Raw genomic sequence first — 13,507 nt, 5'->3', positions numbered from 1 at the left:
TGAGTGCAGCACACAGACCTTTTTTAGTGTAGTGAATAATGCTTCTTATGTATGCAGTGTTCTCATTGGACACTATGGGAGATGAGGACACAGAGAGTATGCTCATGGTGGAGGTGGCAGAGGAGCCTGAACCTGTTCCAGGACCACAAGGCCAGGAGATCGGGGCTCCTCATACACCACCAAAAAAAGTTCCTCCAGCATTTACACATGGCATTAAGAAGAAGAAACAGCAAAGCAACAAAGCCCCACTTTCCAACAAACCCCAGGACCTCCAGGTGGGTGTATGTGTTGGTATGGATCCAAAAATTCACAGTGTATGGATCATGGGTATTTAAACACAAACTCTATTAACATAATGCCTAAAGAAAATTATTTTGGTTTCATAATTAAACATATACGCTCTGTTAAGTCTCATTTTCACTATGATGGCTAATTTTAGCTCTAGTGCACAGATTAGCCTCAACACGATTGTGTTTGGAATTACATTAGGTGTGTGTTAATCTTAAATATACATTCACCATCCACTTTATTAGGAACACCTGTACACCTGCACATTCATGCAGTTATCTAATCAGCCAATCACGTGGCAGCAGCGCAATGCATAAAATACAGATGCAGGTCAAGAGCTTCAGTTAATCATACATCAAACAAAGAATGGGGAAAAAAGTGATCCCAGTGACTTTAACCATGACATGGTTGTTGTTGCCAGATGGGCTGGTTTGAGTATTTCATAAACTGCTGATCTCCTGAGAATTTCACACATACAGTCTCTAGACTTTACATAGAATGGTGCGAAAAACAAAAAAACATTGAGTGAGCAACAGTTCTGTGGGTGGAAACGCCTTGTTGATAGGAAAGGTCAGAAGAAAATAGATAGAATGTTTTGAGCTGCCAGGAAGGATATAGCAACTCAAATAATCACTCTTTACAACTGTGGTGAGCAGAAAAGCATCTCAGAAAGCACAACACATCAAACAGCAGAAGACCACATCAGGTTCCACTACTGTCAGCCAAGAACAAGAATGTGAAGCTATCATGGGCACAGACTCACCCAAACTGGACAGTTGAAGACTGAAGAAGATAAGGTGATTTTTTTTGCCACATGATTGGCTGATTAGATATATACATGAATGTGCAAGTGTACCGATGTTCCTAAGAAAGTGGATGGTGAGTGTATTTTGTTGGTGTTCAGCACTGGTCAGAAACAGCACCCTCATGTGGCAATATCAGTCATAAATTTCCTCAATGAATTAAGGGCCTTGCTCAAGGGCCCAGCAGTGACAGCTTGGCAGTGCTGGGATTTGAGCTCACAACCTTCCAGTCAGTAGCCCAACAGCTTAAGCACTGAGCTATCACTGCCCTATGAATACAATGAATGCACAAAACTTTATTAACTTGCTGGCCAAGCTGGTTTCTCTAAATAAATGAAATGTGACACAGGATAAAGTATATGTTATGCCTTTTAGGAGGGTCCATTAATAAATGTGTGCATTTCATATTGATAATGTTGAAAAAAATTAGCAGCACCAACAAGTAACTGCATGAATTAAAGATTTTAAGCCATGACACAAATGACTAAATGTTCAGGTACGGGTGCGAATCATCGAGGGAAGGCAACTGCCTGGCATCAATATTAAACCTGTTGTCAAAGTAACTGTGGGAGGCCAGACAAAGAGAACACGCATCAAGAAAGGCAACAATCCATTCTTTGATGAGGTAATGAATTATGAATAATGAAAAAAACTTTTTTGCTCCACTTAATGTTAGCTTATTGAAGGTCTCACTACACTGTTATAACCTTAGTTTCTGCTCTGCTTATATTATCACTGCATTGAAAGTAGAATTTATTACTGAACTATCAGTCACTAATACCATACTTTCTTCCCCCAGACTTTCTTCCTGAACTTCTTCGAGACACCAACAGATCTCTTTGATGAGCCTATATTTATAACAGTAAGCAGACCAGTCTTTATATTAATCTATTAGCTAAACTAAACTGGGATTTCTTCATGTGGAATTTGAATGTGAGGAAGGAGAGGGCCTAGCTGCTATTTTTTGGTAGCACTTTTGATGGTAAAGACATTTGAGGACTCTTTTGGAAATTATTTACTGCCTACTTAACATTACCAAACCATAACTTCAGCATAAATAAGCCATAAGTAACAAAGGAACAAAGTAAATGAACATGTGCTAATTGAATATTTCAATGTTGAGTAAATACACCAGCATAAAATAATGTTTATTCCATCTAGGACTAAAAATGTCCAATTAAATTAGCATAATTTAAATGACAGCATGTTATAAAATGTTCATAATCAGCTCAGTGGGGCTAAATACTGGCACACACCATTCAGCACTAATGAATTTTCCCAATTAATAACTACTAACTACAGATTAATTAGGACATAATTTCATATTGGTTGATGGGGACATTGTTACTGATTGATGTAATGAAATCTTGTTTGGTTTCATTTCAAATTTTATTTGAAATTTGACTTTAATTTGGTCTGAAGCTGGTAAAAGTCCTGAGAAAACTGTACCCAGGGAATGGTGAACTAATCCTTCTGTTCCTTGACCAGTAGATATCAGGCCACAAGGGGGCCCCAAACTGGTTGAGCCTACAGTATGTATGTTGTGCATACTTACAGGATATAACTACTCCAGGTGTATTGGTTATTGGATGCTAGGATTGGATCTACCATCTGATCTTCACTTGGATTGAGTTGAAATACAAAAAGAGCTCACACAAAAACCTCTAGAAATGCAAAGTAAATCAGAGCCTCAATTGGGCAAGGTATACATGCTCGAGACATATTGTGGGTGTGTTCACTGTAGCTGCAATACTGAAATGTAGCAGCAGCAGTATTTCATACTATAGTAATATTTACCCCTGTGTTCTATCCAAGGTATTTGACTCCAAGTCTCTTCGTACAGACTCTGTCATTGGAGAATTTAAGGTAGTATTCTCTTAGCTTCTACTTTTGCATTCGTTACGTTCTTCCGTCAGTTTCAACTGCTGTGACACTGTTTTCTGGTGTCTCTTCCCATGACATCTGTGCTTCCTTTTTATCTTTTGTTTGTGGGACACACAGATCTGTTCTCTCATGCACAGCTGATAATAGTTATGACTCTTTTTTTTGTTTTCTTCTCTCTCAGCTGGATGTTGGCATGGTGTATAACGAACACAGTGAGTACTGCAGACCCCTGTGACACTTGGCTGCGTGCTTGTGCTTAAGGGAGCACATTCCAAAATTTCACACTTTATTCCCATTCGAAATTTATTTTGATTCAACAGTGCATTCGTTTCAGTAGTATTACGCTAATCGAATGAGAGATTTACTTTAGTAAGAAGCTGATTAGTATTGCTTATTTCTATTCTTGTGCCAGGACATGCTATTCTCAGGAAGTGGCTGTTGCTGGCTGATCCCGATGATTTTTGTGCTGGGGCAAGAGGGTATCTGAAGGTCAGCCTTATAGTCCTGGCTGCAGGTGATGAGCCACCGGTGAGGAAGAGTAATAATTACATCAGGTTTTGATTGTGTTTTCAAATTTTATTGTTCCTATAGAAGAATTTATGCTTTTCCAATGAAACCTATATCTATGAAATCTATGTCTTAGACTGAAAAAGAGGGTGTTCAGGAAAGAGAGGACATTGAGGCGAACCTGCTGAGACCAGCAGGGCTCACACTCAGAGGAGCCACCTTCACTCTTAAAGTCTACAGAGCAGAGGATTTGCCTCAGAGTGGGTAGTATTGTTTGCGTGCTTATCAGCATTATTGTGAGAGACTTTTTTTTTAATACATATGTGACCTTTTCTCCCCTTGCTTTCCCCTTGCTAGTGGATGATGCATTTATGGATGGCATGAAGCAATTTCTGGGTTTTGAGTCAAACCGAAAAAACCTGGTGGATCCATTTGTGGAAGTCAACTTTGCTGGCAAAACGGTACAAACTTCACATACGATGCAAAAACATCTTTGATCTGCATTAGCCATGTTCAGGCAGTCCACACCACAGCCCACTAGATTCATCTGGGTTTTTTATGACGTTCTATTGATCCACAGCTGGGATTTTTTTGCAATATATTTGCCTCCACTTTATTTTTAAGACGCTCCAACCCATGACAAGAAATTATAACTGGCTGACCGAAATGTTCCAACCAGGTTTTAGCCACATTTGACCAGGTCCTAATGAAAATGCTCCAAGTCATGAGTCATAAGTCATGAGTCTAGCCAGCGATGATGTAGCATAGAAGCAGGCTAATATACAACCAACGACACCTCAGCATTTCAGAGTTCTTGTAAAAGCTTCCCAAAATATTATAGCCATAGTAAGATGGTAATAATTATTTTGAGTAAAGATGATTGAAAAATTAAAAACAGGTAAATCACTCCATGTCATATTAATCATAAGGACGGTCCTGTGTGAGCTCTTTTTCTCGACGATATTTGATTTTGAGGGCCAATACATGTGTATTCGCAGATGTGCAGTAAGATATTGGAGAAGAACGCCAACCCACAGTGGAACCAAAGTCTTGTGCTCCCTATCAGAGTAAGATGAGCTACATAACTGCACATATCAGAGGTTACTGGTCAGATTTCTCCATGCTCCGTAGTCAATGCCAAATACTGTTTCTCTCTGCAGTTTCCGTCTATGTGTGAGAAGATGAGGATACGCATTTTAGATTGGTTAGTCCATCTTGAAAAAATGACATTGCACATGACTTCTCTTCATCTGATCAAATAACTGTGTGCTGTATACTTACATTTAGAACATCTTTAACTTCTCGCGTTATCATTATTTCATTTCTGCTAGGGATCGAGCAAGCCACAATGATGTCATTGGCACCACACACCTGAGTATATCAAAGATATCTGCTCCAGGCGGGGAAATAGAAGGTAAGCAATGAATTTCATATGAAGCGCAGCAAAATGTCTCATTGCTTTTGAAGTGTAAGTAACCTTCCAGTTTCATTTCTTCATCTTCATCGCATCTTTTATCTGTAAAGATACATGAAAGGCCAATGACCTGTGGCTTTGGTTATGGGTTCATTAGGATCCCTACCATAGTAGCATGCACTCCATCTCTCTGAATTTTGCAGTAGCACTAATGAGTTACAGTCAGAGTGCAGGAAAAGAATAAACAGCATCAGAATAAACAGCTATACTGTACATTCAAACACTGAGTGGAAAGAACTGTTATAACTGTAATGAAATTCTACAGAATGTAATAGCAACAAAAACACTACATTTGCTATTAGTATGTGACAAACAATATATTTGTAGAACAGTCTCTGAAGAGCAAAAGCAATGCCATGAATACATTGTGATACATGCATGACTACTAACCTCCAAGCATATTCTGAGACATCAGTGGCATGGCAATGATTTAAACTTTAATGCAGAGTGTGGTGTGCTCGTAATATGTCATAGGTGAATATTGCACTGGTTAAATAAGGAATGAAACACTTACTCTTATAGGAAAATTATCAATGATGGGATGTTGTGATACTCCAAAGTTGATTATTTTCCGATAACAGCACAATTTTTATTTCTCTTATATCACAGCAATTTGCCAACAATTCCATTTTTTTATTAATTAAAGAACATATACTTTAAATTAGTTTACAGTTACGTTTAATGTTGTTGAACATCTGCAAGACAAGTTAGCTCCTGTTATCACACAATATATAATAATAATAATAATAATAATAATAATAATAATAATAATACATAACACTTGTATAGTGCTTTTCAAGATACTCAAAGATGCTTTACATGAAGAGACAAACGAGGGCAACAAAAGAATTAAGACAGTTAATGAAAGGTGGTTTTAAAGAGATGGGTTTTCAGGGCTTTTTTAAACATAGGGAGTGTGGATGAGTCTCTGATGTGTTTGGGCAAGGAGTTCCAAAGGGTGGGGGCAGCAGCGGAGAAGGCCCTGTCCCCCCAGGTCTTGTGTTTAGTCCTGGTGGGGGGAGACAGGAGGTTGGCGTCAGCTGACCTGAGGGCACGGTAGTTCCATATAAAGTCATTCCCTCATTAGCCTCTGTTTTTTTCTCTCCATTGAAGTAATCAGTACAAAAAATACAGTTTGCCATGTTGTTGCAGAGATACCACAAAATCATACATGCATAAGTTACAGCTTTACCTCTGTTACAAAGCGCTGACACTGGAGACTCCTTCCATGTAATGTATGTTAAATAGGCATCTCCTTTACCATAGCGTCACCATATCAACAATTACACACATCTGTAAATGTGGAGCATCTGCCATTCAAGTCCCTGTGTAAGTTGTTAACATATGAGAACAAGTGCATTAATATAAACCTTGCAGCTGGAGCTACTGTCTGACCTGTGCTGTTATAGGAAATTAATCCACACCCTCTGACCGATGCATTTAACTTGCTCTGGTATAAAGTCTTATAATTGACTCTAGACTTTATTCAGTGAGGACTGTGATTGTACTGGAGCGTCAGTGCTTAATTTTGTGGATAGTATTTTCAGTTATGTCCAAAGAACAGGACAGGTGTCATATCAGAGTCTGTGATATGTGCGCATGCAGGTAAAAGGGCCGTAGTTACAACATACTGGTCTGGGGCATGAACAATAACTAACTTTCTAAACTTTTATCTGTTTATATTTTTAATCCTCATCCACTTATCTAAATTCCCACTTTGCTCATAGTGGCCCAGTGGATGTAAGAGAATTCCAGCACTTTAATCTGTAGATGTTGTATGTCTATTGTATTGCACTATTGCTTGTATTGGCCTTATTCTTGGTTGACTAATTGATCAGTGAAACTCCTTCATGTAAACACGTTTTTGGAGATCTAACTACTTTGTGAAGGCATGAATTAGTAGCAAGAGTGAGCGTGCAGCTGTAGTTTTCAGTTGTCTTTAAAGTATCCTTTATTTCTCTACGCATTCAGATGACTTGCCCCCCAGGACCCTCCAAAGTGCCAGTATGTCTTTCTTTCCTACTGTATCTGTGTGATACAATCTACTTTACATACACCCACTTCTAGGTACTTTATTTTCTTCTGAAAACCACAATATAACAATCTGGGTGCAGTACTTGTAGCTTGTGAAATCCATGGCGGGATTTTCTTACTGCAATCTTAGCATGTTTAGCATACTCATTTACTACTCTCACAATTTAACCTCAACATTTCTGTCTTAGTTGATGACAGCCTGGGCTTCCTGCCAACCTTTGGCCCCTGTTATGTGAATATGTATGGAAGTCTTAGAGAGTTCACTGCCTTCTCTGACCCCCACGAGGCTCTTAACCTTGGCAAGGTAAAGTAGATCATATTCCACTTGAACTGCATTACAGTTAAGCATTGCTGTGTGAGATACTGAGATTCTAAAAGCCTCTATAATGACACAGTCTTGCTTGACATTAAGTCCATTAACAAAATAGATCTTAACCTAGAGTGAATCAAGAGTGGAATGGATCTAACCTACGTTGACATCCATTACAATTAAGCAAAGTTAGCTGTAATGGATGTCTCTATTTGTGTGTAGAAGAGTGATTTAAAACTTTAGTGGTGGTGCGTGTTGTGTGGTTTAGGGTGAAGGTGTAGCGTATCGTGGCCGTGTGCTCTTGGAGCTCACCACTAAGCTGTGTGAACGAGCGGAACAAAAAATGGAAGACATTTACCCTGACGACCTTCTGGTGGTAGAGGTAAGAGGTTCCACCGTGTAAAAGAAACATTCGTGTTTCTGAAGAACCCCTGAACATGCTTCCATGTGGAAAGATTTGATAGTTCTTTATATGCATTTACTGTTGCTTCACACAGGCACACAGTATGAAAATGCTTCTTCTGTTTGGCTTTCCATGCAGAAATTCATGCGGAAGAGAAAGTACTCTCTGTTTGCTGCTTTTTACTCGGCCACCCTTCTTCAGGACGTGGATGACGCCATCCAGTTTGAGGTCAGCATCGGCAACTATGGCAACAAGTTTGACTACACCTGCCTGCCTCTGGCCTCCACAACGCAATACAGCCGAGCTGTGTTTGATGGTGAGAAATAATCTTTAACCATAGTCTCAAAAACAAGACCAGTCACCACTGAACCATTGATTGTTAAAGGAAAAGTGTACCCTGGAGCACATTATACATGTTTATATTGAAATTATTGTAATTATATTGATGTTTATATTTATATTGAGCGATTCTGATGCTAATTTGTGGGTGCTGTATTTTCGTTAGCGGTTGTCCGCCACTCTGACATCACAGGGGAACATTGTTAATGCAGTTACAGTGGTAGTTAATGAGAAAAAAAATTAGCAATCTCATATGTAGGGGATGATAATTTTGTTGTTACCTCCTAAAATGAAGGAGCAAGAGCTTCTTTTTTTCATTTCACCAGTTTCCAGTGAAGTTCAATGTCCTACATGAGAAATCCAACCTATAGATAGTGGAGATGGCAAATGCTGGAGTCAAAGTTCCAGAAGGCAGTGCAGCTATATGATACAGAGACTCAACTCGACTAGTTGGCATCTTTAAGATATCAAGAATAATGGCTTTGAATGTGGGAATGAAAGATCTGTTTGAGCAGAGTGTAGAGTTGAGGAGGAGAGAGAGCTAGACTAAAGGACTTTAGACTAAAGGACTAATGCACTGCTGCATTTGTCTCTTAAGGTAGAGATAAAGCAAGCACTACTATCAGCAGGTAGTTGAACAGCATTGTGGGTAATGTAGGAACCCGGTAAGCAGTGAAAATAGACCAACATCTTGAGAAAATAAATTTACACTATAAAAGTCAACTCAGAATTTCATTACAAAATAATGAAGATCACATGGTCATGTGGTCATGTTAATTATGAAGATTAATATGCAAGTTGTTCAGGGTGCAGTTTTTCTTTACCTGTTGTCAAAAATAATGTTCTGACTTTCTGTGTGACTGTAGGCTGTCACTACTACTACCTGCCCTGGGGGAATGTGAAGCCTGTGGTGGTGCTGTCGTCAGAGTGGGAGGACATCAAGCCCCGTATAGAGGCCCTTAACATGCTGCTGATCATCACAGAGCGTCTGGTGAGGCCCAAGCCAAAGTGCATTAGGATGAGAATACGCTTTCAAAAGTTATACCAAAGTTATAGGTATATGTAAAAAGTGATATAAAAATGAAAGCTTGTTTTTTGAGGGATGGTCATTTATAAATTTGACTGTATTTGTGTTAGGAATCAAACCTGAATCTTGTGCAGTTGGAGCTTCAAGCAGGCGGTGACCAGGACAGACTGGAGGAGAGGGTGGTTAAACTACTGGATGAGCTCATCTCTGACTGCAGGTAAAGCTCCTCACAGGTACAAGAGGAGGGTTAAAAAGATCACTACCACAAAATGTTTTTATCATGTTTTGAAAATTAATTGAAAGCAATTTGAAAAGGCCTCCCATGATGACTAAAATGAATATACTATTAGCTACTATTATATTAGTATGTTAGCATGTACTATAGTTTTATAGGGTGGAATGGTAGTGCAGTGTGTAATATTAATGCCTCACAGCTCCAGAATCCCCAGTTCAATCTTGAGCTTGGGATACTGTCTATGTGGGGTTTTACATGTTCTTCCTGTGTCTCTGTGGATCTCCTCTGGGTTTCCTCCCACAGTCCAAAAACGGGCATTTAGGTGGACTGGCTGTGCTATATTCCTCAAAGGTGTGGATGTGTGTGTACATGCGATGGACTGCCGCTCTATTATTCTGATCTGTTTAAGTCACCAAATATTACTGTGTGTAATCTTTAACACAGTATTTCAGTAAATGAGACTTGAATGAACTTTTGACTTATATCAGTGAGGTTTTTAGGACATTTCTTTACCGGGTTGCTGTGTGAGTATTTTTGAGAGTAATAGCCACGTTGGTGTGGTTTAGTGAGGAGCTGCCTGAGCTGGACGGATGGCCATGCGTGACCCCTCTGGATAAAGCTCTGCGGCGTTTGCGTAAGGTGAACCTGCAGCAGATTGAGCAGGCCGCTCTGGCGCTAAAACACGGCCAGGAGACGGAGCTGAGCACAGTGCTGGAGCAGGCTGAGGACTGGGCCATGAGACTGCGCTCACTCACTGAGGAGGTGAGAATCCACAGATGGGACCTGAGCATGAGTCCAAAAATCTAAAACAATACTGAGTGTTTTAGATTTACTCCTTTTAAGTGTTATTTCCTTCTCTTTTTCTCTTTCTTTATGTTTTGTTCTATGTTTCTGTCTCTTTTGTTATTCTGGCATTCTTTGTTTGCAGAAAGTCAGATTCCAGAGAGAGCAGGGTACACAGTGTATCTGTTTCAGCAGAGTTTAACATTTGAAGATTTCTTTTCTTGTCTTCTATCTCACTGCCTTTTTCTTATTTGTTCCTTGGCTCTCTCTCTTCTGTCATACAGTATTTATATTTTATTCAGTTCTGTCTCTTACTCAGCCAGAACAGAATTAAAACAGAATGATTTCAATGTTGCTAGCCCAGTCAAAAAATATTTGGCTTTACCGTTAAGTAGTAAACCATTTTATTTGATTTCTTTATCAGTTGAAAATTTGTGGCATGCTGTCTAACATTATAACAGCTAATGCTGCTGAGAGTTGAGACAATCACCAATGTTATACAATCACTATATGCAACTGAGAATCTTGATCATAGTTAAAACCAGTAAGCAATTTGAGCATTTTGATTTTTAAAAAGCTAATTATCTTTAAATATTCCAGTTATTTGAAATGTAATATTTTCATGTGAACAGTAGGGGGTGCCATAAATTACCTAGGCCTGGCAAAATATCTGTTTCATTGATTAGTTATGGCCTTTAAGTTTCTTTCTTTCTTTCTTTACCATTTTGCGCTTTTTTCAGCCCCAGAACAGTCTGCCAGACATAGTGATCTGGATGCTTCAGGGGGACAAAAGAGTGGCGTACCACAGAATCCCAGCCCACGAGGTGCTCTTCTCTCAGGGTTACTGCGGCAAACACTGTGGTCAGCTGCAAACTGTCTTCATGAAGGTGTGGAAACGATATGAAATGCACACTTCAAATCTGTATGTTTGTCATTAAGAATAAACTATTGAAGTCTACTTATCGGTGTATGTTTTAGTACCCTCAGGGTGGTAGCGAGGACTGTAAGATCCCAGCACAGGTCAGAGTGAAGGTGTGGTTTGGTTTGGCTGCTGACGTCAAGCACTTCAACCAGTTTTCAGAGGGGAAACTGTCTGTGTTTGCAGAGACAGTAAGCAATTGTTTGTTTTTTTTTAAATTTAAGTTATATATCCTCACATATTGCTGTATAAATTGAGTATAACTATGTTGTCTCAAAAAGGCCTATTTGAACTGATTACTCAAAGTAGAACAGTGCTAAAATATCTGTTTATTACTGTAAATTATAATTAAAAATAAGATGAAAAAAAAACTGCTGTTAATATAGCTGTCAAGTCACCTTCACGTCTTTCACTCACACATGTGCACACACATGCCTTCAGGAGGAGTTTCAAACATGTGAAATGATTTGTGTGTTCATAAATATTGCTGATGATGTTGTTAATTGAGGCAAAGGTATATACAACTGTATTGCTCTAAAGTAAAAAGAGATAAGGAGTCCTGGCTAAGTGGAGTAGTGATGGGAAGTTCGGATCATTTTACCGACTCGGACCTTTGAGTCTCGTTCAGCAAAATGAACGAATCTTTTTTCGAGTCATTTCGTTCATTTTAGCAAAATATAATTAAAATTTTACGTGTTACTTCCCTAACACATCTACTACTTACGCAAACGTTGATCACACTACAAACAAGACAAAACTATAATGCTGTAAGAAACAGAAAACGTTAATTCGTTGTTTACCTGGAGCTTTAGTCTGTGATTAGCTCACCTCACCTCTTACCTGACAAGTCTTCGGGTCTGAGGCTTTCGTTCGTCACGTGACAGCCCCATAAGCTTAACCAATGCAGTCTGAGCCGGAAAGAGAATTGATTAGTTCATCTCTCGAGTCTCTCGAGGCGTTCGTTAGTACCACCAACTAACCATTTACTCTTACACTTACGTGGTAAGAGTAAAGAGTCTTTATTACCTTTACCACATTCAGTGTTATGGAAAAGAACCAGAAGCGCAGCACGTAACTGTAAGAGAGAATAATAATAATAATAATAATAATAATAATAATAATAATAATAATTACTATGCACCTGTTTGTAAGGAAGTTTGTAAATTAACTAATTTCTCTATCCAATGCTGTCATGTCACGTGCCAAAAGAACGAACTACTCAAAAGACTCGAGAGATGAACTAATCAATTCTCTTTCCGGCTCAGACTGCGTTGGTTAAGCTTATGGGGCTGTCACGTGACGAACGAACGACTCAGACTCGAAGACTCGAAACAGGTGAACTAATTCCAGGACAGAACCTATAGGATGTTGCGCATGCGCGACTGAATGAATCACTCCCCGAGACGACTCGTTCTTCTCGAGTCACATTAAAGATTCGTTCAAAATGAACGAATCGTTCAACGACCCATCACTAAAGAGGAACAGCCACTGATGCGTAGTGAACTGGACAAAAGGATTAACAGGTTTAGGAGTTTTAGAACTCTACTTCTTTCATGGTGCCAACAATATGGGAAAATTACTGTATCATGTCTGTTAAAATAAGAAGTTTTTTTAAACATTATGATGAAAATGTCATTAAATCAAGTTTTCAGGCTTTAGGCATGTCAGTATTCTTTGTCAATATTGGCATGCTACTGAAGAACAGTATCTCATGACAGTATCTCCTCACATCTAGCAAAACAAGTGCTGTATCTTCCTACTTCTCTTGAAAATAATCAGTTTCTCTTGAAAACAATCAGTTTATTTAACTCTGTTGAACTGATAGTCTGCATGTTTAATTTACTCTGTTAGCTAGGTGTGTAGCTAGGTGGCATGTGTGCCTTTTGAGTTCATCTGCTTGTTGGACAAATAGCAGCCATAAATACACAAATTGCATATCAAATTTGATAAAATTCTATTTACATGAAGTAGGCTTTCTGTATTAAAACCTTTGCTAGCAAGCTCTGTGGTTACTGTTTCATCTGGCTATGCAAAGCAAGCAGATAAGTAGGAAGAACACAACAGACATACATTTAAAGGTCAAGTATCATAGCAAACTGAAATCCTATTTAACAGCAGGAAAAATTCAAAAAGTACTTACATGTATTTGAATAGAGGAAACATGGCTTTAAACATGCAGCACCTAAATCAGAGACATGAATAATCATGGAGCATTAGAGAGGGTGCCTTCACTGTTTGTGACTTGTAAGTCTACTAGACTGCTACTGGTTTTGTTGTGGTTTTCATGTTTTCTTCTTACTGTGTTTCCTGCAGTATGAGAACCAGACTAAATTAGCTCTGGTGGGAAACTGGGGCACAACAGGGCTCACTTACCCCAAATTCAGTGACATCACCGGGAAGGTGAAGCTGCCCAAGGAGAGTTTTAAACCCTCGCCAGGCTGGGCATGGGCTGGAGATTGGTACATCAGCCCAGAGAAAACGTAAGTTCAACACTAAACTCT

General features: G+C 39.1%; 1 protein-coding gene across 10 annotated transcripts in view; it reads left to right on the top strand.

Moving 5' to 3' along the window:
* The window catches only part of dysf (dysferlin, limb girdle muscular dystrophy 2B (autosomal recessive)), a 77,632-nt gene that overhangs the window by 14,794 nt on the left and 49,331 nt on the right, over window positions 1-13,507 (top strand). For 7 of the 10 annotated variants that reach the window (XR_008301590.1, XM_053233141.1, XM_053233143.1 and 4 more), the window contains exons 6-26: window positions 58-275; window positions 1,588-1,716; window positions 1,891-1,953; window positions 2,907-2,957; window positions 3,157-3,187; window positions 3,388-3,503; window positions 3,619-3,742; window positions 3,840-3,943; window positions 4,481-4,549; window positions 4,643-4,686; window positions 4,814-4,896; window positions 6,928-6,960; window positions 7,179-7,294; window positions 7,569-7,682; window positions 7,842-8,019; window positions 8,909-9,033; window positions 9,180-9,286; window positions 9,871-10,066; window positions 10,828-10,974; window positions 11,066-11,197; window positions 13,320-13,486. Coding sequence is in view for 9 of the 10 variants with exons in the window: in XM_053233141.1 (XP_053089116.1) it covers window positions 58-275; window positions 1,588-1,716; window positions 1,891-1,953; window positions 2,907-2,957; window positions 3,157-3,187; window positions 3,388-3,503; window positions 3,619-3,742; window positions 3,840-3,943; window positions 4,481-4,549; window positions 4,643-4,686; window positions 4,814-4,896; window positions 6,928-6,960; window positions 7,179-7,294; window positions 7,569-7,682; window positions 7,842-8,019; window positions 8,909-9,033; window positions 9,180-9,286; window positions 9,871-10,066; window positions 10,828-10,974; window positions 11,066-11,197; window positions 13,320-13,486 (2,347 nt within the window). In the remaining variant the exon portion in view is untranslated. The remainder of the gene's footprint in view (window positions 1-57; window positions 276-1,587; window positions 1,717-1,890; window positions 1,954-2,906; window positions 2,958-3,156; window positions 3,188-3,387; window positions 3,504-3,618; window positions 3,743-3,839; window positions 3,944-4,480; window positions 4,550-4,642; window positions 4,687-4,813; window positions 4,897-6,927; window positions 6,961-7,178; window positions 7,295-7,568; window positions 7,683-7,841; window positions 8,020-8,908; window positions 9,034-9,179; window positions 9,287-9,870; window positions 10,067-10,827; window positions 10,975-11,065; window positions 11,198-13,319; window positions 13,487-13,507) is intronic. The other 3 variants (XM_026937048.3, XM_026937041.3, XM_053233142.1) reach the window with 1 other exon arrangement.

This window comes from Pangasianodon hypophthalmus, chromosome 4 (genome assembly GCF_027358585.1).
Source record: "Pangasianodon hypophthalmus isolate fPanHyp1 chromosome 4, fPanHyp1.pri, whole genome shotgun sequence".
NCBI classification, from domain to species: Eukaryota; Metazoa; Chordata; class Actinopteri; order Siluriformes; family Pangasiidae; genus Pangasianodon; species Pangasianodon hypophthalmus.
Note: the sequence above shows the minus strand (reverse complement) of the source record. Positions and strands in the feature narration are given on the sequence as shown.